Source organism: Aedes aegypti, chromosome 1, assembly GCF_002204515.2.
Source record: "Aedes aegypti strain LVP_AGWG chromosome 1, AaegL5.0 Primary Assembly, whole genome shotgun sequence".
Taxonomy (NCBI): Eukaryota; Metazoa; Arthropoda; class Insecta; order Diptera; family Culicidae; genus Aedes; species Aedes aegypti.
In genome coordinates, this window is record NC_035107.1 from 19915027 (window position 1) to 19942747 (window position 27721).

General features: G+C 42.5%; 1 protein-coding gene across 10 annotated transcripts in view; it reads right to left on the reverse strand.

Annotated features, from left to right (window-relative positions):
- Positions 1-27721, reverse strand: part of LOC5570397 (ephrin type-B receptor 5) — a 383576-nt gene that overhangs the window by 24729 nt on the left and 331126 nt on the right. For 4 of the 10 annotated variants that reach the window (XM_021839079.1, XM_021839075.1, XM_021839077.1 and 1 more), the window contains exons 5-9: positions 21466-21740; positions 21336-21407; positions 21160-21264; positions 20734-20751; positions 20284-20331 (exon numbers count right to left, since the gene is read on the reverse strand). In XM_021839079.1, coding sequence (XP_021694771.1) covers positions 20284-20331; positions 20734-20751; positions 21160-21264; positions 21336-21407; positions 21466-21740 — 518 coding nt within the window. The remainder of the gene's footprint in view (positions 1-20283; positions 20332-20733; positions 20752-21159; positions 21265-21335; positions 21408-21465; positions 21741-27721) is intronic. The other 6 variants (XM_021839083.1, XM_021839081.1, XM_021839084.1 and 3 more) reach the window with 3 other exon arrangements.

Below are 27721 nucleotides of genomic sequence, written 5' to 3' on the forward strand. Positions count from 1 at the left end.
GGATAAAAATATCACGAAAACTGGGAGCTCAGCAAACAATCATCATACACTCTTAAATCTGCTTTCGAGAAAAAATCTGTAGCTTCGTTCGGAAGCTTCTCTCAAAAACTGTCATTTCATCTGGAAGGTTGTTTCGTAAGATTAGTAAACTTATTGTCGAAGCTTAAGAAACTTCTTCCATAAGCCAAAGAAGCTTCATCTGGAAACTTGGGAGGCTAATTCTTAAAGCCCAAGAAATTTCTCTTGGCAGCCTAGCAAGCTTGTTTCACAAACAAAAGAAGCATAGGAAGCTTTAACCCTCTAATACCCAACCCCGCCTTTAGACGGGGTACACTTTGGAATTTTATGTATTTTTTCGTAGCTCGGAAATCAAAATGTTTTTATTTTTGGCTTATACCTTGACTCATAACACGCATATAATAAAAGTTTTTTATGACTTTTGAAACTTTTTTGTATTTTTAGAAATTGTTTGAAAAATTGCATTCTTATATAACCTACAAATGCCTGGGCTTCATTTAACGTGTTATATAAAAAAATCTACCTTTTATATTTTTCTACGATTAACCTATCACAAATGAAGAGCCTGGTGGTATTAAAATCATTTCAAACCTGTTTTTCCGTTAGTTACACGCAAAATAAAATACGCTCCGAAAAAAAAAAATATAAATTTAATATTTTTAAAAATACCGTAACAATTTAAATTTTTTATTATTGCCAAAAAACAACAACTAGAAAAGGCTTCAAGAAAAAATGAAAAAAGCTAGGGATGTTCAGAAATAAAAATTATAAAAATCAAAAACCAAAATTCAAAAATTTGCGAATAAAAATAAATAAATGCCCAAAACGTGTTCAGAACGATTTTAGATAACGAAAAATAATACTTAAATCGAAAATAAAAATTTGGGTATTAGAGGGTTAACTGAAAGCTAAGGAAGTTTTTGCTGAAACCTTAAGATTTTGGTGACAGCTAATGAAGCTTCTGTTCGAAACATAGGAATCTTGTGCTGGAAGCTAAGGAAGCTTCTGGTGGAAGCTTTTCCGATAAGCTTAGGAAGCTTTTTCTGAGAGCTTAGGAAGCTTATTCTGGAAGCATTGAAAGCTTCTTTTGGAAGCTCAGGAAGCTTGTTCTGAAAACTAATGAAACTTCTTCCGGAAGCGTTTACTTCAAGCTTTCAAGCCTCATCCGGAAGCTTGTGCTGGAAGCTCAGAAAGCTTCTGATGGAACTCAGAAAGCTTCTCCTGGAAGCTCAGGAAACTTTTCTTAGAAGCTCAGGAAGCATCTCCTGGAAGCTCAGATAGTTTCTACCAGGAGCTTAGAAAGCTTTTTTTTCTCTGTTAGCTATTCTGAATTTCTTCTGGAAGCTCAGGAAGCTTGTTCTGGAAGCTTCATCTGGAAGCTAAGGATCTTCTTGAAGCTTAGGAAGCTACTGCTGAGAGCTCAGGAAGCTTCTTCTGGAAGCTTAAGAAGCTCCTTCAGAAAGCTTAGGAAGCTTATTCTGGAAGCTCAGGAAGCTTTTTCTGGAAGCTCAGGAAGCTTGTTCCGGAGGTTCAGCAAGCTTCTGCCGAGAGCTCAGGAAGCTTCTTTTGGAATCTCAGGAAGCTTCTTCTGGAAGCTTTGAAAGCTTCTTCTGGAAGCTTTGAAAGCTTCTTCTGGAAGCTCAGGAAGCAGCTTCTGGAAGCTCAGGAAATTTTCTTTGGAAGCTCAAGAAGCTTCTTCTGGAAGCTCATGAACCTTCTTCTTGAAGCTTAGGAAGCTTCTGCTGAGAACTCAGGATGCTTCTTCTGGAAGCTTAAGAAGCTCCTTCAGAAAGCTTAGGAAGCTTATTCTGGAAGCTCAGGAAGCTTTTTCTGGAAGCTCAGGAAGCTTGTTCCGGAGGTTCAGCAAGCTTCTGCCGAGAGCTCAGGAAGCTTCTTTTGGAATCTCAGGAAGCTTCTTCTGGAAGCTTTGAAAGCTTCTTCTGGAAGCTTTGAGAGCTTCTTCTGGAAGCTCAGGAAGCATCTTCTGGAAGCTCAGGAAATTTTCTTTGGAAGCTCAAGAAGCTTCTTCTGGTAGCTCATGAACCTTCTTCTTGAAGCTTAGGAAGCTTCTGCTGAGAGCTCAGGTAGCTTCTTCTGAAAGCGCAGGAAGCTTCTGCTGAGAACTCAGGATGCTTCTTCTGGAAGCTTAAGAAGCTCCTTCAGAAAGCTTAGGAAGCTTATTCTGGAAGCTCAGGAAGCTTTTTCTGGAAGCTCAGGAAGCTTGTTCCGGAGGTTCAGCAAGCTTCTGCCGAGAGCTCAGGAAGCTTCTTTTGGAATCTCAGGAAGCTTCTTCTGGAAGCTTTGAAAGCTTCTTCTGGAAGCTTTGAAAGCTTCTTCTGGAAGCTTTGAAAGCTTCTTCTGGAAGCTCAGGAAACATCTTCTGGAAGCTCAGGAAATTTTCTTTAGAAGCTCAAGAAGCTTCTTCTGGAAGCTCATGAACCTTCTTCTTGAAGCTTAGGAAGCTTCTGCTGAGAGCTCAGGATGCTTCTTCTGGAAGCTTAAGAAGCTCCTTCAGAAAGCTTAGGAAGCTTTTTCTGGAAGCTCAGGAAGCTTGTCCCGCAGGTTCAGCAAGCTTCTCCCAGAAGCTCAGCAAGCTTCTTCCGAGAGCTCAGGAAGCTTCTTTGGTAGCTCAGGAATTTTCTTCTGGAAGCTTAGCAAGCATCTGCTGAGAGCTCAGGATGTTTCTTCTGAAAACTCAGGATGTTTCTTCTGAAAGCTTAGGATCTTCTTCTGGAAGCTCAGGAAGCTTCTCCTGGAAGCCAGGAAACTTCTCCTGGAAGCTTAGGAAGCTTCTCCTGGAAGCTTAGGAAGCTTCCCCTGGAAGCTTAGGAAGCTTCTCCTGGAAGCTTAGGAAACCTTTTCTGGAAGCTTCTCCTGGAAGCTCAGGAAGCTTCTCATGAAGGGCTTCTTCTGGAAGCTTATGATGCTTTTTCTGGAAGCTTAGGAAGCTTTTTCTGAAAGCTTAGGAAGCTTCTTCTGGAAGCTTAGGAAGCTTCTTTTAGAAGCTTAGGAAGCTTCTTTTAGAAGCTTAGGAAGCTTCTTTTAGAAGCTTAGGAAGCTTCTGAAAGCTCAGAAAGGTTTTTCTGCAAGCTTAGAAAGTTTTTTTGAGCTTAGGAAGCTTCTTCTGGAAGCTTTAATGAAACTTAGTTCTTAAGAAGCTTCTTTTGGAAGCTCTCAAAAAGCTTTTTCAGGGGGTCTTAGGAAGCTTTTATGGAAGCTCTGGAAGCTTCTTCTGGAAGTTCTCAGGGAGCTTCTTCTCGAAGCTCTCAAGGCTGGAAACTCTTCTTAAAGCTCTCAGTAAGGTTCTCTGGAAGCTCTCAAGAAGATGTTTCTGGAAGTTCTCCGGAAGCCTCTTCTGGAAGCTCTCAAGAAGCTCTTTTAGAAGCTCAGGAAGCCTCTCCCTAACGCTCAGGAAGCTTCTCCCGGTAGCTCAAGAAGCCTCTCCCGGATATTCAGTAAGCTTCTCCTGGAATCTCAGAAAACTTTTTCAGGAGGCTCAGGAAGCTTCTCCTGAAAGCTCAGCAAACTTCTTCGGTAAGCTCAGCGAGCTTTTTCGGGAAGCTCAGGAAGCTTTTTTGGGAAGCTTAGGAAGTTTCTCCCGGAAGTTCAACAAAGCTTATTCAAGAAGCATAGCAAGCTTCTGCGGGAAGCTCAGCAAACTTCTTCGGAAAACTCAGCAAGCTTTTTCTGGAAGTTCAACAAGCTTTTACGGAAAGCTCGACAAGCTTTTTATGGAAGCTCAGGAAGCTTTTTCTGGAAGCTCAAGAAACTTCTCCTGGAAGCTCTGGAAACTTAGGAAGCTTTGGAAGCTTCTTCTGGAAGCCTTGGAAGCTTTGGAAGCTTCTTCTGGAAGCTTTGGAAACTTCTTCTGGAAGCTCAGGAAGCTTCTCCTGGACACTCAGGGAGTTTCTTCTGGAAGTTCAGACAGCTTTTCCTGGAAGCTCACGAAACTTCTCGTAGAAGCTCAGGAAGCTTCTCGTAGAAGCTCAGGAAGCTTCTCGTAGAAGCTCAGGAAGCTTCTCGTAGAAGCTCAGGAAGCTTCTTGTAGAAGCTCAGGAAGCTTCTTATGGCAGCTCAGGAAGCTTCTCCTGGAAGCTCAGGAGGCTTCTTTTGGCAGCTCAGGAAGCTTCTTCTGAAATTGGAAATATTCCCTCGAAGCTTGGGAAGCTTCTTCAGGAAACTCAGGAAGCTTCTTCTGGAAGCTCAAGAAGCTTCTTCTGAAAGCTCCGGAAGCTTCTCCCGGAAGCTCAGGAAGCTTCTCCTGGAAGCTCAGGAAGCTTCTCCTAGAAGCTTCTCCTGGAAACTCAGGAAGCTTCTCCTGGAAGCTCAGGAAGCTTCTCTTGGAAGCACAGGAGGCTTCTTCTGGCAGCTCAGGAAGCTTCTTCTGGAAGCTTAGAAAGCTTTTTCTGAAATTGTAAATTTTTCCTCGAAGCTTAGGAATCTTCTTCAGGAAACTCAGGAAGCTTTGGAAGCTTCTTCTGGAAGCTAAGGAAGCTTCTTCTGGAAGCTCAAGAAGCTTCTTCTGGAAGCTCAGGAAGCTTCTTCTGGAAGCTCAGGAAACTTCTTCTGGAAGCTCAGGAAGCTTCTCCTGGAAGCTCAGGAGGCTTCTTTTGGCAGCTCAGGAAGCTTCTTCTGAAATTGGAAATATTCCCTCGAAGCTTGGGAAGCTTCTTCAGGAAACTCAGGAAGCTTCTTCTGGAAGCTCAAGAAGCTTCTTCTGAAAGCTCCGGAAGCTTCTCCCGGAAGCTCAGGAAGCTTCTCCTGGAAGCTCAGGAAGCTTCTCCTAGAAGCTTCTCCTGGAAACTCAGGAAGCTTCTCCTGGAAGCTCAGGAAGCTTCTCTTGGAAGCACAGGAGGCTTCTTCTGGCAGCTCAGGAAGCTTCTTCTGGAAGCTTAGAAAGCTTTTTCTGAAATTGTAAATTTTTCCTCGAAGCTTAGGAATCTTCTTCAGGAAACTCAGGAAGCTTTGGAAGCTTCTTCTGGAAGCTAAGGAAGCTTCTTCTGGAAGCTCAAGAAGCTTCTTCTGGAAGCTCAGGAAGCTTCTCCTGGACACTCAGGGAGTTTTTTCTGGAAGTTCAGACAGCTTTTCCTAGAAGCTCACGAAGCTTCTCCTGGAAGCTCAGGAAGCTTCTCCTGGAAGCTCAGGAAGCTTCTCTGGGAAGCTCAGGAAGCTTCTCCTGAAAGCTCAGGAAGCTTCTCCTGGAAGCTCAGAAAGCTGGGAGTTATGGAAGCTTCTCCTGGAAGCTCAGGAGGCTTCTTCTGGCAGCTCAGGAAGCTTCTTCTGGAAGCTTAGAAAGCTTCTTCTGAAATTGGAAATTTTCCCTCGAAGCTTGGGAAGCTTCTTCTGGAAACTTGGGAAGCTTCTTCTGGAAGCTTTGGAAGCTTGGCAAGCTTCTTCTGGAAGCTTGGGAAGCTTCTTCTGGAAGCTTGGGAAGCTTCTTCTGGAAGCTTGGGAAGCTTCTTCTGGAAGCTTGGGAAGCTTCTTCTGGAAGCCTGGGAAGCTTTTTCTGGAAGCTCTCAGGAAGCTTCTTCTGGAAGCTCTCAGGAAGTTTCTTCTAAAAGCTTTAAAAGCTTCTTCTGGACGCTCAGGGAGTTTCTTCTGGAAGCTTAGGAAGCATCTTCTGGAAGCTCAGGAAGTTTCTCTCGGAAGCTCAGGAATCTTCTCCAGGAAGATCAGGAAACTTATCCCGGTAGCTCAGGAAGTTTTTCCTGGAAGCTCAGACAGCTTCTCCCGGAAGTTCAGGCAGCTTCTTCTGGAAGCTCAGGCAGCTTCTCCTGCAAGCTCAGGAAGCTTCTTCTGGAAGCTCAGGAAGCTACCTCTGGAAGCTCGGGAAGCATCTTCTGGAATCTCAAAAAGCTTCTCATGGCAAACAGCAAAAGCATCTTCGGGAAGCTCAACAAGCTTCTTGTGCCGACAACACCCCTCGGTGCAGCGCCGCTGCGAACACTAACGTACAGCAGGTCGTACCTGAACGTTCCGTCATGCCTGTCACTGCGACAGATAGGTAGATAGTACAAGAAAAAACAATTCATCACTTGCAAGTCATCATTACCTCAACCTTATACAGCTAGTATTGTTCGAAAACTAATCTGCCTTATTCTACCTTTTTTCTATTGTATTCTTAATCTTAAATTACTCGAATCATATCTAAAATTACTCAACTGAATTGTAAGTATGTGGAAAATCTATGGCTGTACCTAAAACTAAAGAATTTAATCATGTTTATAGCGAAAGCAAAATCTGGATCTAGGGCAGTCGATACGATTTCTTCAAAAGCATATGAAGTGCACTAAAATCGTGAGTAACATTTGTTTATGTATTCTGGACTTATAATAATAATAAAATTTTGTAGCTTGAAGCTTACACGATCAAAATCTGACGTTTGCTATCAAGATCTAGTGTGACATCACCCCCCTTCCCAACAAAATCTTCAAGGATTTTATTTCACGGGGTTCCAAAATGGAGAAACATCAAAAGCCCGCTGGATATAGCTGTAAGTCCTGTACACGGCCAGATACCCATGAAGAAAAATGGGTAGCTTGTGATGGCTGTAAGCTCTGGGAGCATTTCGACTGCGCGGGGGTGGATGAATCAGTCCAAAATCGGCCCTACTTCTGCAACGAGTGCAAATCCAGAACTGCCGTCCCTACGGCATCGACATCTCGTAACCTGAAACCACCACCCTCGGAAGGGAGATCGTTGCGGTCGTCAGTGGCCAAATCCGGCCTGAAGCCTGTCAATAAAGTGACCCAATTAGCATCTCAATTCTCTCGAAGCGCCCATAGTACGACTTCGAGCATCCGCGCCGCTCGCTTACAGGCGCAGATGAAGCTCGTTGAAGAAGAACAGCAACTGAAGGAGCAAGAATTGGAGGCCCAGGAATCGATGAGGAAGAAGGAAATGGAGGAAGAGGAACGTCTGCTGGAAGAGAGGAAGGCACTACTGGCTGCAGAAGCAAAGTTGCGACAGCGAAAACTTCAAGAGGAAAAGGATTACCAAAGAAGGCAGCAGACTATCAGAAAGGAGTCCCTGGAGAAGAAGAACGCCATCACACGACAGCTGAGCGAGTGCAGCAGCAGAGGAGAATCGATTCCAGATTCGATAGAGCAGGTAGCCAGTTGGCTGCAACAGTGCGACGATTCTAAGAAGAACGATCCAGAAGATTCACCGTTGGCCAGACGAGACATACTGCTACCGACTCATCAATCAATAACCGAACACGATCTAGAACAGCACGTCTCCAGGATCACCCTCCAAGATCCAGACCACAGCGTACCGGTAGCCGTCCAGGAATATGTAAATCCAAATCTACGACAGAAGACACTACCGCAGAGAAAAGTGAATAGTGAAAATCTAACCAATCAACGATTCAACCAAGATCAGCACTCATTTCTCATCCATCGTCCGGTGCAGTCCCACCTGGGTGCCGGCCAACAACTTCCGCCAGAATCAGAACCGCAACAACCACGAAATTCCAACCGGCCGTATGAGCATTGGCCGTTTGAATTGTCACAACCGAATCCGGAGGAGGTAGCGTTTCCCGTGGCACTTAGTGCGAGTCAACTTGCAGCCAGGCAAGTCATGGGGAAGGAGTTGCCGAGTTTTTCCGGCAATCCTGAAGATTGGCCAATCTTCTTCTCAAGTTTCGAGCAATCAACAGCAGCTTGTGGGTATACCGATGCCGAAAATTTGATTCGGTTACAGCGATGCCTAAGAGGCCATGCGCTCGAGTCCGTGCGTAGTCGGCTCCTTCTTCCCTCGAGTGTCCCACAAGTCATCAACACATTGCATACACTGTATGGCAGACCGGAGTTGCTGATAAGAACCCTTATCGAGAAGGTGCATCGCACTGCAGCTCCCAAACAAGACCGCCTCGAGACAGTAATCGAGTTCGGGCTAGTGGTCCAAAATCTTGTGGACCATCTTAAAGCGGCGAAGCAATACACACACTTGGCCAACCCCGTACTGATGCAGGAGTTAGTTGAGAAACTGCCTGGTTCGCTAAAAATGGACTGGGCAATCTTCAAGGGCAAGCATTCGTATCCGACTCTTGCAACGTTCGGTGATTTCATGACGAGGTTAGTGGACGCTGCTAGCCAAGTGACTTTCGAATTGCCGACCTCAGCTCAAAGCTTCAGGGGTGAACAACGACGATTAAAGGAGAAGAGTTCATTACACACCCATTCTTTGACGTCATCATATTCAGGGCATCTGAATTCATCATCAGGCCAGAGGAAGTCAGGTAAGCCATGCGCAGCATGTGAACGCGAGGGACACCGAGTGGCAGATTGCCATAGGTTTAAGGCGATGAACGTCGATGAGCGCTGGGAAGTCGTCCATCAGAAGGGGCTATGCTGTACTTGTTTGAACGGTCACGGCAAGTGGCCGTGTAAATCTTGGCAGGGATGTGAGTTTGAAGGTTGTCGCGAAAAACACCATACACTTCTCCATCCCCCCTCTTCCCAAACTACCACCAATGTCTCCATCAATCATCTTATGCATAATGGTGGGGTTTCTCCTATGTTTCGTGTGGTTCCAGTAGTGCTCTATGCAAAGAATCGTCAGGAAATCGTATTTGCCTTTATCGACGAAGGTTCGTCAAACACGTTCTTGGAGGAGGCAATCGCAAATCGTTTGGGCGTATCCGGGCCCGCAGAACCACTTACTCTGCAGTGGACCGGCAAGATAACACGGGAAGAACGAAGATCGCAACGCATTCAGCTAGAAATCTCCGGGGAGGACAGCTTAAACCGATATAAACTGCGTGAAGTTAGGACAGTGAGCTGCTTAGTATTACCCACCCAAACGATGAAGTACGGAGAACTGTGTGTACAATATCCACATTTGCGTGGCCTTCCCCTAAAGGACTATGAGCTAATTCAACCAAAGTTGCTCATTGGATTGGACAACCTCCGCCTGGTTGTTCCCCTTAAAGTTCGCGAAGGCGGAGTTACCGATCCGATAGCAGCAAAGTGCCGACTGGGTTGGAGCGTATATGGCTGCTTGACTGGTTCACCGTCACCACGTGCTGTAGTTCATTTCCATGTCGCCGCACCTGTCGATAGCGATCGTTTGCTCAACGAGCAGCTTCGTGAATATTTTGCACTGGAGGAAGCTGGAGTATGCGGACAATCGGAATTGTTAGAATCCGATGACGAAATACGTGCGAGAACTATATTGCAACAAACGACGAAGCGTACCAAATACGGGTTCGAAACTGGACTACTGTGGCGAAACGACAATCCTGAGTTTCCGGATAGCTACCCAATGGCTGTTCGTCGATTGAAGGCTTTAGAACGGAAATTGAACAAAAATTCATCTTTACGAGAACGAGTTCGTGAAAAAATCGATGAATATTTGAAAAAGGGTTATGCCCACAAGGCTACTGATTTGGAACTGGAGAACACAAATCGCAAACGAGTGTGGTTTTTGCCGTTAGGAGTAGTTGTCCACCCCAAGAAACCTAACAAGATACGACTGGTGTGGGATGCGGCAGCGATGGTGGACGGAGTCTCCTTTAACTCAAAACTACTGAAAGGGCCGGATCTTCTAACTCCACTTCCAGCAGTCCTTAGCCGATTTCGCCAATATCCCATAGCAGTCTGCGGTGACATCAAAGAGATGTTTCACCAACTCTTAATCCGTGAACAAGATCGGATGGCGCAGTGCTTCCTTTGGCGAAATAATCCAGGTGATCCTATAGCGGTCTACGTCATGGACGTAGCAACATTCGGGGCAACATGCTCACCTGCTTCTGCGCAATACGTGAAAAACTTAAATGCGCAGGAGTTTGCCGAACTCTATCCACGTGGAGCTACAGCAATAATAAAAGGTCATTACGTCGATGACTATTTAGATAGTTTTATGACCGTAGAAGAAGCCACAGACGTAGTGAGGGAAGTTACACTGATTCACTCGCAGGGAGGCTTCGAGATTCGTGGTTTCCGTTCGAACTCCACGGAACTCCTTCGAGAAATAGGAGAAAAAATAGCTGCAGAACCGAAAGAACTTATGCTGGAGAGAAATTCTAGCAGTCAGTCTGTTCTTGGCATGACTTGGGACCCCAAAAATGACAGCTTCTCCTACTCCTTTAATCTACGGGACGATTTACGCTCCATTCTTAATGAAGCCTACATCCCTACCAAGCGAGAGATATTAAAGGTTGTGATGAGCCTCTTTGACCCTCTAGGACTCGTCTCACATTTTCTTGTACATGGGAAGGTAATTATTCAAGGGACATGGGCAGCTGGAACGGGATGGGATGAACCGATCAACGAAGACCTGAACCAAAAATGGCGTCGATGGGTATCATTTTTCCCGAAACTAGATGAACTGAAGATTCCCCGGTGCTATTTCTCGCCGTTTCCATCCAACATTGACGATCTACAAGTCCACACGTTCGTTGACGCCAGCGATATCGCATACACTTGTGTGGTGTATTTCCGACTAGTGTATGATGGCCATATCCAAACAGCACTGGTAGGAACCAAAAGTAAAGTAGCGCCTCTGAAGACTTTGTCAACGCCACGGCTTGAACTGAAAGCAGCAGTCCTAGGAGTACGTTTTGTTGCTGCTATTCTCGAATACCACTCTCTTCCGGTGTCTAAACGATTCTTTTGGAGTGACTCTACTACAGTATTGGCCTGGATCCGTTCAGACCATAGGAAGTTCCATAAGTTTGTGTCGGTACGAGTAGGAGAAATTCTAACTCTCAGCGAACCACAGGAGTGGAGATGGGTAGAATCCAAACTAAATGTTTCCGACGATGCAACAAAGTGGAAAACCGGCCCGAATCTTGATCGTAATAGCCACTGGTTCAAGGGACCTAGGTTCTTACACCTGGACGAAGCGTCGTGGCCCGAGCAGCGTTGCACAACTACTACACATGAGGAAATTCGGCGTGTTCAGACACATTGGAATTACGAGCCAGTGATAAACTACACTCGATTCAGCAGATGGAAAAAGCTCCATCGCGTAGTTGCGTACGTTATCCGTTTTGCCAACAGTTTGCGTCTTCGGAATGTTGGTCAGAAGCTACATCGCCAAATACTCACCCAAGAAGAGTTGGCACTAGCTGAGATTCTTCTATGGAAAATGGCACAACAGGAAGCTTTTCCAGAAGAGCGGTCTATACTGCGGAAAACAATTGGCTCACCAGAAGCCAAACATGCAACTGTTCCGAAATCCAGCTCAATTTTCAAAACATGGCCGTACATGGACACCAATGGAGTACTGAGAATGCGAGGTCGTATTGGGTTGGCCAAACATCTACCATTTGATGCAAGATACCCAGTTATTTTGCCCAAGGAACACCCTATAACAATCTTGATCATCGACTGGTTTCACTGTAATTATCGACACGCCAATAGGGAAACAATTATAAACGAACTGCGCCAACGTTTCGAGATTTCAAAGTTGAGATCTCTTGTGCAAAGAGTAGCAAGTCGTTGTATATGGTGTCGGATAAATAAGGCCCTTCCAAAACCACCTGTAATGGCGCCACTTCCCGATGAGAGACTGGAACCCTTCGTGCGTCCGTTTACGTATGTTGGCCTGGACTATTTCGGGCCAGTACTCGTCAAGGTTGGTCGAAGTCATGCAAAACGTTGGATAGCCCTTTTTACCTGTCTCTCCATTCGAGCTGTTCATATGGAAATAGTGCACAGTCTTTCAACAGAATCCTGTATTATGGCTGTCCGAAGATTTGTTTCACGCCGTGGTTCTCCAGCTGTTTTCTATTCAGATAACGGCACTTGTTTCCAAGGTGCCAACAAACAACTTCAAGAAGAAATCGGTGCCAGTAACGAGGAATTCGCAGTCACTTTCACGAACGCGGAAACAAAGTGGAAGTTCATACCGCCCGCCTCTCCCCACATGGGAGGCGTGTGGGAGCGTTTGGTTAGATCAATAAAGACAGCGGTAGGTTCTGCTCTAGAACATCCTCGTAAGCCCAACGATGAGACTTTGGAAACCATTATAAATGAGGCCGAAGCACTGGTGAACTCCAGACCACTTACGTATATTCCGTTGGAATCAGCTAGCCAAGAGTCGTTGACCCCCAACCATTTTCTGTTGGGCAGCTCAACGGGAAACAAAACTGGATCATCTGAAGTTGTCGACGCTTCTTGTGGACAAGCAACACTTCGTAGCGGTTGGAAAATGGCTCAACATGTCGTTGGAGAGTTCTGGCAAAGGTGGATAAGGGAATATCTGCCAGTCATCACGCGCCGAAACAAATGGTTTAAGGAGACCAAAGATCTTGCAGAAGGAGATCTGGTTCTTATCGTGAATGGGACTGGACGTACTCAATGGATACGGGGACGGATCGAGAAAACCATCGTAGGCAGAGACGGAAGAGTTCGACAAGCGATAGTTCGTACAGCGAGTGGACTTTTACGGCGACCTGCTATTAGGCTAGCGGTGTTGAACGTCTTAGAGGATTGTGAACCTACAGGCCTACAAGGAGATCCAGGACGTCACTTAGGTTCACGGGAGGGGGTATGTGCCGACAACACCCCTCGGTGCAGCGCCGCTGCGAACACTAACGTACAGCAGGTCGTACCTGAACGTTCCGTCATGCCTGTCACTGCGACAGATAGGTAGATAGTACAAGAAAAAACAATTCATCACTTGCAAGTCATCATTACCTCAACCTTATACAGCTAGTATTGTTCGAAAACTAATCTGCCTTATTCTACCTTTTTTCTATTGTATTCTTAATCTTAAATTACTCGAATCATATCTAAAATTACTCAACTGAATTGTAAGTATGTGGAAAATCTATGGCTGTACCTAAAACTAAAGAATTTAATCATGTTTATAGCGAAAGCAAAATCTGGATCTAGGGCAGTCGATACGATTTCTTCAAAAGCATATGAAGTGCACTAAAATCGTGAGTAACATTTGTTTATGTATTCTGGACTTATAATAATAATAAAATTTTGTAGCTTGAAGCTTACACGATCAAAATCTGACGTTTGCTATCAAGATCTAGTGTGACATCACCCCCCTTCCCAACACTTCTTTTGGAAGCTTCTTCTGGAAGCTTTCAGGAAACTTCTTCTGGAAGCTCAGCAAGCTTCCTCTGGAAGCTCAGCAATCTTCTTAAGAAAGCTCAGAAAGCTCCTTCCGGAGGTTCAGAAGGCTTTTCCCTGAAGCTAGGGCAGCTTTTCACAGAAGTTCAGTCAGCTTCTTTTGGAAGCTCAGAAAGGTTCTCCCGGAAGCTCAGGAAGCTTGTTCCGTACGTTCAATTGGCTTCTCCTGGAAGCTTAAAAAGCTCCATCTGAAAGGTCTCAAGAAGCTTCATCCGGAAGGTTTATGGAAGCTTCTTCTGGAAGCTCTCAGAAAGCTACTACTGAAAGCTCATTAAACTTCCTCTGGAAGCTCAACAATCTTCTCCCGGAAGCTCATGAAACTTCCTCCGGAGGTTCAGAAATCTTCTGGCGGAAGTGCAGGCAGCTTTTCCTGAAAGCTTCTCCCGGAAGCTCAGAAAGTTTCTCCTGAAAATTCAAGATGCATCTTCTGGAAGCTTGGGAAGCTTCTTCTGGAAGCTCAAGAAACTTTTTCTACAAGCTTCTATATGAAGTTCAGGAAACTATTTCCAAAAGCTCAGAAGGCTTCCTCCAGAAGGTCCCAGAAGCTATCGTATTTTAAAAAATCATGGGCTACCTACTTCTCTCAATATCTCTTTGAAACTTGAATTTGAAACTCAGAAAGTTTTTTTTTTCAGAAGCTTTTGGAAGAGCTGAAACATTTATAGAAAACTCAGAGGGTAGTCTTAGCAGCTTAAGAAGCTCAAGAAGCTTTTTCCAGGATCCCTTCTTTCCGACAGCTCAAATAAACCGTTTTTCTAAAGCTTTTGAAAGAATCTGAAAAAGCTTCTATATGAAGTTTTTGGTGGCCCTTGAGCTTTTTTATCAGGAGTTCTGGAAGCTTGTTGGAAAGCTTCTTCGAGAACATCTTGGACTCCTCAGAAAAACACGGAAAGAATGTCTCACAAGCTTAAGGAAAAAAATACCTAGAAGTTCGGCAAAGTTCTCTAACCTTAAGAAACTTGTCCCAGAAGCTTCCTTTTTCCAGAACGATGCATTTTCGGGGAGTTTGAAAAATTTCTCTCAAAAAAGCTTAAGAAGCTCGTCATAACAGAACACGAATCTTCTCTAAGACACTCAAAAATGTTGAATTTGGAAAGTTCGTCGAACCTCTTCCAAAAGATCTCGAATTTTCTTTCTCAAAACAAGACTTTTTTGGAAGGTTTTTTTCTAAAGGTCAACGGGTGTTCCCTGTAGATCAGAAAACTTTCCCCCGAGTGTTTCCTATAGATGCTTACAAGTTTTTCACAGAAGCATTTCTTGTAAGCTCAAGACTTCTTCATAAAAAATACATTCAGAAGGTTATGATACATATCGTGGAGGCTCAAAGAGCTTCTGCAATAAGCCAACTAGGAAAATTGTACCAGTTATGGCTATAGTAGTTCCCTATTTGGCCATATGTGTTTTCTTAAAAATATTCACATTTTGAAAATTTTTGAATGTTTAAGCATTAAAATTCATTTGATATCAAACTAGTAAAACACGCAGAATGTTTTAAACTTTGAAAATAATCAAATTATCACGTTTTTCCATAACTGGTACACCTACCATAGTTGTTTTTCCAGAAAGTGTTTTTCGTTAAATTGATGATGCTTAGGATGCTTCAACCAAAAGTTCAGTAAGTTTATTTAAGGTGAAACAGTTTGGTTACACTTTTTAAGATTGCACTAAAACTTCAAAGGCACAAATCTCGCGAAGAAAGCTTCGAACAACAGTGCACTTTTTATTTTGGTTTTGTGCACTGGCAGAAAGCTTAAAATAAGAAGATCAGATCTGTTTGCTAACTATTTCTCCAGTTTAGTGCCTTCGAAAACGTGAGTAGGGGCACAAGTCGGCCATTGCGGCGGCCATCTTTGGATATCGAGATGTTTCACCTTAAGGAAATCAGGATTTTCTTCAGATGCTTATAATCATTCTGGCAGAAAAGCTTAGGAAAATCTTTCCTCAGTGAAGCTAGGGAAGCATTTCTTATGTAAATAAGGACAAAACTATTAACTTTTTATAACGCGATATAAGAGCGTACTGTTTCTACTATTTTTACAGATTGTCCCGTTCAAATAACGGCTGTATCATATTTAAACTTTGATTGAAGAGAGGGTTCAAATTTGAAGCTTGAAACTTCTGACGTTCACTTAGTCGATAAAAATGCCACAGGGGTTACTGTTTAACACTGGGGTTGTTCCTATCTGACATTTCGGAAGAAACACGGAAAACAAAATACACCCTAAACTTGAGTTCAAACTAAGGTGTGTGATAAAATCTCAAAAACCGTAAAAATAATAATAATAAATCTTCGAGCTGTTTAGTAGAATACCTATAAGTAGATGAAAAAACCGAATTTAGTACTATACCATTTAATTCCACTAGAGTTTGTATCCTTTGACAGATACGCGTATCTGTCAAAGGATACAAACTCTAGTGGAATTAAATGGTATAGTACTAAATTCGGTAAAAATAATATTTTTGGGCTTAAACCAATTGAGTAAACATATGTTTCAGGCCTAAACTTAGGCTATTTGGACAGGGCTTTAGAACCGTATTATGCAAAACTTGCATGAATATCAGTAAATAATAACTCCATTTAGTAAAATAACGTTCCTAGCTCAGAAGATGTATGAAAAAACATAAATTGCTTAAAATTTATATCAAAAAATCAATACAGGGATTTCTCGATAGAAGATAGCATTTGGTGATTATTTTTTAAGAACAACGCGTTCAACTGATTGATCTGACCAATATCAATTTGAAATCATTCTTGTAGGAAATAAAACTACGCTACGCACAATATAAAAATATATAATTTTACATAGCATTTACTACTTTATTTTTTTTTGTACATAACATTTACTAAAATTTACATATTATCAAGAATCCCATTAAGATGCATAGTTAAAAATAGATTCTGCGATGGATGTTTTTGCGCGATTACCCCATTCGGCATATTTCCGTATGACATAAATGGCATCACGCTGTTTGGCATAATGGTCCTTTAGCATAATGCTATTTGACAGGGAGCGGGTCATTTGGCATAATGGCCATTTGGCATAACTAGAAATATATGATTGTCCGACATTTCCCCAAAAAACTTTTTCCCGAATGCAATTTCTTTGAATGACGTTTTCCCAAACCACTTCCCCGAAAACTATTTCCTCGAATGTACCATTTCCCCGAAAAAATCGTAGTGTATTCTACATACTGAAAGCTTTTCATGATTCTGCTGCCAAAAAGTATTCAACGTGCTAACTGGTGTACGCTTAGATGGGAATTGGGTAAAATTGTTGAAAAATCCATGTATAAAAGTAATTTATATTCAATAGAATGTGCATTAAACTCATAACAATTTTGAAAACGTTCTTGTGATAGCTTGACATAAAAAATTAAGCACATGATGGACAATTTCATTGAAAACGGCATGTTTTGTTTATGGAAATTTGGTTGAAGGTGCCTTCTTAGAATAATAAGATATTCTTTTGAGTTATGCTGTTCCAATAATTATTGGCACTAAGCTGATAATATTTTTAACAGAATTTTGCCTTCTTTTAATGATGGCCGTTCTTTCAAATTGTTTTGCATTGTTTTGCAAATATTAATTATTCTGCTAAACGTCATTTACATACAGTCGCTGTCTAGTCAGACTGAACTAAGTGATTTTTACTGCATTCATGGATATGTACAGAAATCATTCGAAATAATCATATATTCACAGTATTTGCTGATATATTTAAGCTTGTCTATTTGATAGAAAATATGTATTAACACAGCATCGGAATAATCACAATTGATGGATTCGTTGACTTATCTATACAAGCTCAAAATATCATCTAGTCCGGTCTGTATGAACACCGACCATATGCTAATTATCCAAACGAATTGTTTCATTATACTTAATGTAACACTGCAGTTAAGTATAAGTTCTATAGGTCTGTATCTACAGTAAGTCAATGAAGCCTTAGTACATCAGGCTAGGAATAGACTCGGTAATACCTGCCCTGTATAATTTAATCTCTGGAATTTTGCTTCTAGATACTTAAGAAAAGGTAGCGCCACGTTTCTTCATTAATTTTCTGACTTTTTAAGCATTGAGTAAAAACAATTTCGTCGAAATTAATTTAGCTGCGATAGTCATCTTGCCGGAAAAGTAAAAAAAAAAGTGAGCATGTCAGTAATGAGTACTCAAAATACTAATAGAATAATTGTCTATTTAAAAAGGCTTATTAGGAGTTGATGGAAAGCGTTAAAAATGTGGGATCAAAACATTAGAAACTGTAGTAATCGCTTTTACAACGAAACTTGTTGGAATAGCAAAACTTGTTCGAATCTGGATAAAGTTTATTATTAGTTTTTTTTCTGATACATTTACCTATGACAAACAGCTTTCTTTTAAAAGGGAAATCGTTAGAAGCTAGAAGCACAAATAATATAGTAAAGCTTCAAATAAGGAGAGAATAATGTGAAATTATAAACTATTTAAGGGCAATGATTATTCAACCAGTATAATATGGAAAAACAGCCTATTTTCTAAAGAAGAAATATTTATAAATTTGTAAACAAGTAACTTTTATGTTACCAATTAAAGTTACAGGAAAATTAATATTGAAACATCTGCTTAAGTTTCACGACACACAAACTACTAAGTCGCAGGTAATGATCGACTTATAACTTCGACACGATGTGCCTAACCTTCAGTTGCGTCCCAAACAAATCAATCGACTTATTTATTCTCTTAGAGTTCTTATGCATTGGTCATCATGATGTTCCATTAAAGTTAGGGTAAATGTTACAAACCTAAAGAATAAAGCTTGAATATGAAAAGAACAAGTCCATGTTTGTCATGTCAGTAACCAGTGCGCTATCCTCCATGCGGCGAAGCCGCATTGAGGATAGAGGAAATGAGGCGGCAGAAGGCCGCCGAAGTCTCAGATATCCGAAGGTTGTGTATAGCATCTTTTCGGTGCCATGCAAATAGCAAATCCAGGCGTTTGTCCGGTATAATGCAAGCAGAAGATATTTTTCCATTTTTAGGTCCGACGAGCAACAGCGAGTTCGGACAGCAAGCGTTTGCCCGGTATAATGCCAACATAGTCTTTTACGCAACAAGCAGGAGAATGATTGCTGAGATTTGGTATAACAAATGTTTAAGGTGATTATAGAACGAAGCCACACCTCAAATTTTCAAAAGCACAAGACTTGAGAACCAAATAGCGCTTCGCGAATTTGTCACTACCAGCAAGCAAGCAATTTGATTGATTTTCAACGCGAACTCTTGTCAGATTCTACAGTCTTGTGAACTTGAAAATTCAAAGTTTGGTTTCGTTTTATAACCACCTTAAGTGATCATAAGAATAGTAAGTTAACTAAGAATACTTTTCATCGTACAGTGCCTGTTCGATTTTGACTCGATTTGAATTTGGCAACACGAAAATCCATGTACACAAAAATGGATCATGGTCAGTCACAAATCCTGTCAATCTCATTAATTCTGTAAGCCTTCTTAAGGCTTGCCATATTCAAAATAGGTAAATTCAATTCGTGGTCATTATTACGGCGATACAAGTTTTAATAAAAACAACCATTAAATTTTGGAACGGTTCAATTTAGGCAACATGAAAATGTTTGCATGTTGCCAAAATCGAACAGGCACTGTATAGCCTTTCAGTTTTCACGAGATTTTTACACTTATGTTGTACAAAATACAACAGCATGACTACTTAAGCTCCAATTATAGTACTTTTTTTTTGGTGTGTCAGCCAGTGCTGTTGAATGTCAAAATTTTTGAAAATTTAAAATGTTTATAGCACCCTCCAAAGCGAAACATCAGCAAATATTGCCAACCGATAGTAATTCGGAAAAAGACACCGGGAAAAACATTTTCGAATGACTTTTTCTCGGGGAAAGATGATATTAGTAATATTCAATTGTCAAAGTCACGTGATATTCATGACATTTAACAGCTCTGGTGTCAGCTAAGAATAGACCAGCTGACACACCCAAAAACCACTAACCATACACTCTTATTCAGCTAGTAATGTTACTTGTGCATCTTGTCCCGCTTACCCTACTGTAAAAATGTTTATAATATTGTAGAAAAATGAGGCTTTCCCTAAAATTTATTTATTTATATTTCGGCCTTCTGTGATTCGGCCTTTTGTGATTCGGCCTTCTGTGATTCGGCCTTTTGTATGTTTCGGCCTTTTGTGCTTTCGGCCTTTTGTGGTAGACCCCCGCAAGTATAGGAACACCCACAACTAAGGGAACACTTACCCTATGGGTCACGCATTTGAATCCTACAAACTGTTTTCAACCAGTCAAACTTTATTTTGTAATTCAACCATTTTCTGTTCAACAAGATGTCATTTAAGTAGATGATTAATGTCCAGACAAACAGCATTCAGCATCAACGTTGTTCATCTTTTGAAACCTACCTCATACAATTTCTGAATTTTTATTACGACTCCAAGCAAAGTAAAATTTAAATACAAAATTTAATTTTTCCAAATACTTAGAGAAGCATACCTAGCAATAAAAATTGTCATAAATTTTACTAGAACAGTAATACCTCGGCAGCCGTTTTTGGATTCCAATCATTCATAAGGGAATCTCTCATTTGAAACGACTATCAAACTTGCTGAGTTCAGTAAACAAAATCTGCTAAATTTGTTTAAAAAAGCTTTCAAGGAAACAGTTCATTCGAGGAAATGGTTTTCGAGATAAAATCCTTCGGGGAAATGTCGGAAAATCGAAATATACCTTCTTTCAAAATATGTATGTTCTTCATAAAAAAACTGTTATGCCAAATGACGACCGTTATGGCAAATGTCTTTTATGCCGAATGACCCAGACCCTATTTGACATAACATGAAGAACAGATAATCATGAAAGAAGGACCTTTTTGCAGAATTAATAACGAGGTGGTGACGAAACTATTAGACTTTTAGATATAAAAAAGTGACTAACTCAAAGTTACTGGGATGGTTTAGTAGTCTCAAAAAGTTAGATAAATGAATCGATAAATCGCTACAGCGCGCGAGCGCAAATTAGACCGAGCAATAACCAAAATAACCAATCTAATATGGGAGGGGGAATCTGTTAAGGGATGAAAACCGGAAACTAAATCTGCCCAAGACAAAAAAAAAATGAACCAGGAAAAGAAAAATGACAGCTGCTCAAAATTTACCATTGTTTTTCATCGTTTTCACGATCGGCGTCGTGTCCATTGCGTGAACTATAAAAAATCCAGGGAAAAGAAGAAAACAGGGCATAATAATAACAACGCAAAGAGAGAAGCACACCGGAAATGGGTTGAATGGATGAATGTGGATGACGGTTCTAGGATGATGATTGTGTTCGGTGTTTGAAACAGTTTTAAGCAAATCGGGTGCAAAAGTCACACTGAGTTAAAAACACACATAGAAATTGGTGCAATCACACACACAAAAAGAAACAGGAAGAAAAAAGGTACAAAACGGATTCGGACGATGAACAACGAAACGAGTAAATGGCAAAAGTGACATGCAAACAATATGAATGAATTGAACTCTCTAAATCTGAATGAGTGGAAACAGTGATCGAACGATTCCTGAATCGGTGAACGAAATTTTGAGCTGAATCCGAATTTGCCACTTACTATAGGTCACTACTAGTCCTGGTGGGTCGTTTTGAGATGTCGATTTTATTTGGGGAGGATTTCAGATAAGTTTGGGGAAGGTGGTAGGTTGCAATGGCAGTTTCAATTGCGAGCGCAAATCAGACACGGAAGAGAAATAAGAAAATGGGATCTTTTAGCTAGGATTTTCATCATCGTCGAGGTGACATTCTCTCAGACAGCATTCAATCAAACAGGGGAGTTCGGGGGGTGTAATGCTTGTGAGGGGGGAAGGGGGCCACACATTTCTTCACTCTGGTCTAAGACTATTTCATCAAACTGGGGACAATTGTGGGGAATTGGTTTGGTTCTGCTTGAGGGATCATGATGTCTGCAAATGTGTAACTTTGTACGCGTAGTGGACACGGGGATATGAAGGGGACGTCCAAACGGGAGGTTTGAAATTACCTTCGTTGCTGGCATAATCCAGCGGCAGCGGGAGATGGTTGCTGTTTTTCTTGTCGATGTCATCGTGGCTCTTGGAGCGCAGGAACAGGACGGTGACGACGATCACTGAAAACGACATCTCACGGTTAGTATCGAGTTTCACAATGGCCGAAGGCCATCATCAGACACACACTCACCTAATACTAAGATGAAGACAACTGCAACTGTTGAACCAGCAACAATTCGCATTTGGAAGGAGTCATCGTACACTGAAATGGAACCCGTGGTTAGTAAACGCCTTTGTTTCTGTAATCAAATCCGACTAACCTGGACTAACGCTCTGGTGCGTTTGGGCGTACATGATGTTACTAAAGGTGCCCCACCCGTTCAGGGTTTTGCAGCGCACCTGAAAGCCGTACTCGGTGTTCTCCTGCAGGTCCCCGATGTGGATTTTGGACTCCTTGGTGCTCAGCACCGATTTGTTCATGGCATCGACCTCCGACTTGGGGAACCACCGGACTTCGTAGTACTCGATGGGCGAGTCGCTGTGCATGGGCTTGTCCCACACCAGGTCCACCTCCTTGTTGGTGATGGAGATCACTCTGGAAAAAATGAAAAATATAGTATTACTCTTGAAACCTCTTATAGATATTCTAAGAGATCTACCAGGAAATTCTGAGAGAAAATCTCCTGAAAATTTTCCCAGAATCTCCTGAGAGATTATCCTAGAATTTCCCGAAGGATTCTTCTAGAATCTCCTGAGAGATTCTCTCAAAAGCTCCTGAGAGATTCTCTCTGGATCTTCTAAGAGATATTCTCAGAGTCATCTATCTGAGAACATTTCTTAGAAGATCCAGAGAGAATCTCTCAGGAGCTTCTGAGAGGATTTCTCAGTAGATTCTAGGAGAATCCTTCGGGAAATTCTAGGAGAATCTCTCGGGAGATTCAGAGAGAATTTCTCAGGAGATCCTGAGGGAATCTCTCAGGAGATCCTGAGAGAATATCTCACGAGATTATGAGAAAATCGTTTAGAAGAAATTCCGAGAAAATCGACCAGGAAATTCTGAGAGAAAATCTTAGGAGATCCATAGAGAATCTTTCAGGAGATTATGAAAGAATCTATCAGGAGCTTCTGAGAAAATTTCTCAGGAGATTCTAGAAGAATATATCAACAGATTCTAGGAGAATCTCTCTGGAGATTCTAGGAGAATCTCTCGAAAGATTCTAGGAGAGTCTCTCAGGAGATTCAGAGAGAATTTCTCAGGAGATCCTGAAAGAATCTCTCAGGAGATCCTGAGAGAATCTCTCAGGAGATCCTGAGAGAATCTATCAAAAGCTTCTGAGAGAATTTCTCAGGAGATTCTGGGAGAATATCTCAGAAGATTCTGGGAGAATCTCTCAGGAAATTCTGGGAGAATCCCTCAGGAGAACCTGGAAGAATCTCTCAGGAGATTCTGGGAAAATCTCTCAGGAGATTCTGGGAGAATCTCTCAGGAGATTCTGAGAGAATCTCTCAAGAGATTCTGGGAGAACCTTTCAAGAGATTCTGGGAGAATCTCTCAGGAGATTCTGGGAGAATCTCTCAGGAGTTTCTGAGAGAATCTCTCAGGAGATTCTGGGAGAACATCTCACGAGATTATGAAAGATTTTCTCACGAGATTATGAGAGAATCGTTAAGAAAATTTTATGAGGATCTCTCAGGAATTACAGAATTTTTGCGGGAAACTGAGAGAATCTCTTAGGAAATTCCGAGAAAATCTACCAGGAAATTCTAAGAGAAAATCTTAGGAGATTCTGAGAATATCTCTTAAAAGATCCAGAGACAATCTTTCAGGAGATTATGAAAGAATCTCTTAGGAGCTTCTGAGAAAATCTCTCAGGAGATTCTGAGAGAATTTCTCAGGATATTCTAGGAGAATCTATCAACAGATTCTAGGAGAATCTCTCGGGAGATTCTAGGAGAATCACGCAGGAGATTCCGAGAGAATTTCTCAGCAGGTCCTGAGAGAATCTATCAATAGCTTCTGAGAGAATCTATCAATAGCTTCTGAGAGAATCTATCAAGAGATTCTGAGAGTATCTCTCAGGGTATTCTGAAAGTATCTCTTAGAATATTCTGAGAGAATCTCTCAAAAGATTCTGGGAGAATCTCTGAGGAGATTCTGGGAGAATCTCTCAGGAGATTCTGGGAGAATCTCTCAGGAGATTCTGGGAGAATCTCTCAGGAGATTCTGGGAGAATCTCTCAGGAGATTCTGGGAGAATCTCTCAGGAGATTCTGAGAGAATCTTTCAGGAGATTCTGAGAGAATCTTTCAGGAGATTCTGAGAGAATCTCTCAGGAGATTCTGAGAGAATCTTTCAGGAGATTCTGAGAGAATCTCTCAGGAGATTCTGAGAGAATCTCTCAGGAGATTCTGAGAGAATCTCTCAGGAGATTCTGAGAGAATCTCTCAGGAGATTCTGAAAGAATCTCTCAGGAGATTCTGAGAGAATCTCTCAGGAGATTCTGAGAGAATCACTCAGGAGATTCTGAGAGAATCACTCAGGAGATTCAGAGAGAATCTCTCAGGAGATTCTGAGAGAATCTCTCAGGAGATTCTGAGAGAATCTCTCAGGAGACTCTGAGAGAATGTCTCAGGAGATTCTGGGAAAACATCTCACGAGATTATGAGAGAATCTTTAAGAAGATTTATGAGAATCTCTCAGGAGATTCTAAGGGAATCTTTTGCGGGAATCTGAGAGAATCTCTCAGGAAATTCCGAGAAAATCTACCAGGAAATTCTGAGATAAAATCTTAGAAGACTCTGAGAATATCTCTTAGAATCTCTCAGGAGATTCTGAGAGAATTTCTCAGGACATTCCAGGAGAATCTATCAACAGATTCTAGGAGAATCTCTCTTGAGATTCTAGGAGGAGATCCTGAGAGAATCTCTCAAAAGCTTCTAAGGGAAACTCTCAAGAGATCCTGAGAGAGTCTCTCAGGAGATTCTGAGAGAATCTCTAAGGAGATTCTGGGAGAACTTCTCAGGAGATTTTGAGAGAACCTCTCAGGAGATTCTGGGAGAATCTCTCAGGAGATTCTGGGAGAATCTCTCAGGAGATACTGGGAGAATCTCTCAGGAGATTCTGGGAGAATCTCTCAGGTGATTCTGGGAGAATCTCTAAGGAGATTCTGGGAGAATATCTCACGAGATTATTAGAGAATCTTTTTGAAGATTTTATGAGGATCTCTCAGGAAATTCTTAGAGAATCTTGCGGGATTCTGAGAGAATCTCTCAGAAAATTCCGAGAAAATCAACCAGGGAATTCTGAGAGAAAATCTGAGGAGATTCTGAGAATATCTCTAAGAAGATCCAGAGAGAATCTTTCAGGAGATTCTACGAGAATCTCTCAGGAGCTTCTTAGAAAATCTCTCAGGAGATTCTAAAAGAATTTCTCAGGAGATTCAAGGAGAATCTATCAACAGATTCTAGGAGAATATCTCTGGAGATTCTGAAAAAATCTCTCTTGAGATTCTGGGAGAATCTCTCAGGAGATTCTGGGAGAATCTCTCAGGAGATTCTGGGAGAATCTCTCAGGAGATTCTGGGAGAATCTCTCAGGAGATTCTGGGTGAATCTCTCAAGAGATTCTGGGAGAATCTCTTAGGAGATTCTGGGAGAATCTCTCAGGAGATTTTGAGACAATCTCTCAGGAGGTTCTGATAGAACCTCTCAAGAGATTCTGAGATAAATTCTCAAGAGAATCTCACAGGGGATTTTGATAGAATCCCTCAGGAGACTCTAAGAGAATCTCTCAGGAGATTTAAAAAAAATCTCTCAGGAAATCCTAAGATACTCTCTCAGGAGATTCTAAGAGACTCTATCAGGAGATTATAGGAGATTCTCTCAGGAGATACTGGGAAAATCTGTCATGAGATTCGAAAGAAAATTCTTAGGAAGCTTCTTCTAAAAGCTCAGGAAGCTCCTTCTGGAAGCTCAGGAAGCTTCTTCTGGAAGCTCAGGAAGCTTCTTCTGGAAGCTCAGGAAACTTCTTCTGGAAGCTCAGGAAGCTTCTTCTGGAAGCTCAGGAAGCTTCTTCTGGAAGCTCAGGAAGCTTCTTCTGGAAGCTCAGGAAGCTTCTTCTGGAAGCTCAGGAAGCTTCTTCTGGAAGCTTCTTCTGGAAGCTCAGGAAGCTTCTTCTGGAAGCTCAGGAAGCTTCTTCTGCAAGCTCAGGAAGCTTCTTCTGGAAGCTCAGGAAGCTTCTTCTGGAAGCTCAGAAAGCTTATTCTGGAAGCTCAGGAAGCTTCTTCTGGAAGCTCAGGAAGCTTCTTCTGGAAGCTCAGGAAGCTTCTTCTGGAAGCTCAGGAAGCTTCTTCTTGAAGCTCAGGAAGCTTCTTCTGGAAGCTCAGGAAGCTTCTTCTGGAAGCTCAGGAAGCCTCTTCTGGAAGCTCAGGAAGCCTCTTCTGGAAGCTCAGGAAGCCTCTTCTGGAAGCTCAGGAAGCTTCTTCTGGATGCTCAGGAAGCTTCTTCTGGAAACTCAGGAAGCTTTTTCTGGAAGCTCAGGAAGCTTCTTCTAGAAGCTCAGGTAGCTTCTTCTGGAAGCTCAGGAAGCTTCTTCTGGAAGCTTCTTCTGGAAGCTCAGGAAGCTTCTTCTGGAAGCTCAGGAAGCTTCTTCTGCAAGCTCAGGAAGCTTCTTCTGGAAGCTCAGGAAGCTTCTTCTGGAAGCTCAGAAAGCTTATTCTGGAAGCTCAGGAAGCTTCTTCTGGAAGCTCAGGAAGCTTCTTCTGGAAGCTCAGGAAACTTCTTCTGGAAGCTCAGGAAGCTTCTTCTGGAAGCTCAGGAAGCTTCTTCTGGAAGCTCAGGAAGCTTCTTCTGGAAGCTCAGGAAGCTTCTTCTGGAAGCTCAGGAAGCTTCTTCTGGAAGCTCAGGAAGCTTCTTCTGGAAGCTTCTTCTGGAAGCTCAGGAAGCTTCTTCTGGAAGCTCAGGAAGCTTCTTCTGCAAGCTCAGGAAGCTTCTTCTGGAAGCTCAGGAAGCTTCTTCTGGAAGCTCAGAAAGCTTATTCTGGAAGCTCAGGAAGCTTCTTCTGGAAGCTCAGGAAGCTTCTTCTGGAAGCTCAGGAAGCTTCTTCTGGAAGCTCAGGAAGCTTCTTCTTGAAGCTCAGGAAGCTTCTTCTGGAAGCTCAGGAAGCTTCTTCTGGAAGCTCAGGAAGCCTCTTCTGGAAGCTCAGGAAGCCTCTTCTGGAAGCTCAGGAAGCCTCTTCTGGAAGCTCAGGAAGCTTCTTCTGGAAGCTCAGGAAGCTTCTTCTGGAAACTCAGGAAGCTTTTTCTGGAAGCTCAGGAAGCTTCTTCTAGAAGCTCAGGTAGCTTCTTCTGGAAGCTCAGGAAGCTTCTTCTGGAAGCTCAGAGAGTTTCTTCTGGAAGCTCAGGAATCCTCTTCTGGAAGCTCAGGAAGCCTCTTCTGGAAGCTCAGGAAGCTTCTTCTGGAAGCTCAGGAAGCTTCTTCTGGAAGCTCAGGAAGCTTCTTCTGGAAGCTCAGGAAGCTTCTTCTGCAAGCTCAGGAAGCTTCTTCTGGAAGCTCAGGAAGCTTATTCTGGAAGCTCAGGAAGCTTCTTCTGGAAGCTCAGGAAGCTTCTTCTGGAAGCTCAGGAAGCTTCTTCTTGAAGCTCAGGAAGCTTCTTCTGGAAGCTCAGGAAGCTTCTTCTGGAAGCTCAGGAAGCTTCTTCTGGAAGCTCAGGAAGCCTCTTCTGGAAGCTCAGGAAGCCTCTTCTGGAAGCTCAGGAAGCTTCTTCTGGAAGCTCAGGAAGCTTCTTCTGGAAGCTCAGGAAGCTTCTTCTGGAAGCTCAGGAAGCTTCTTCTGGAAGCTCAGGAAGCTTCTTCTGGAAGCTCAGGAAGCTTCTTCTGGAAGCTCAGGAAGCTTCTTCTGGAAGCTCAGGAAGCTTCTTCTGGAAGCTCAGGAAGCTTCTTCTGGAAACTCAGGAAGCTTTTTCTGGAAGCTCAGGAAGTTTCTTCTGGAGGCTCAGGTAGCTTCTTCTGGAAGCTCAGGTAGCTTCTTCTGGAAGCTCAGGAATCCTCTTCTGGAAGCTCAGGAAGCCTCTTCTGGAAGCTCAGGAAGCTTCTTCTGGAAGCTCAGGAAGCTTCTTCTGGAAGCTCAGGAAGCTTCTTCTGGAAGCTCAGGAATCCTCTTCTGGAAGCTCAGGAAGCCTCTTCTGGAAGCTCAGGAATCCTCTTCTGGAAGCTCAGGAAGCCTCTTCTGGAAGCTCAGGAAGCTTCTTCTGGAAGCTCAGGAAGCTTCTTCTGGAAGCCTAGGAAGCTTCTTCTTGAAGCTCAGGAAGCCTCTTCTGGAAGCTCAGGAAGCTTTTTCTGGAAGCTCAGAGAGTTTCTTCTGGAGGCTCAGGTAGCTTCTTCTGGAAGCTCAGGTAGCTTCTTCTGGAAGCTCAGGAATCCTCTTCTGGAAGCTCAGAGAGTTTCTTCTGGAGGCTCAGGTAGCTTCTTCTGGAAGCTCAGGAAGCCTCTTCTGGAAGCTCAGGAAGCTTCTTTTGGAAGCTCAGGAAGCCTCTTCTGGAAGCTCAGGAAGCCTCTTCTGGAAGCTCAGGAAGCCTCTTC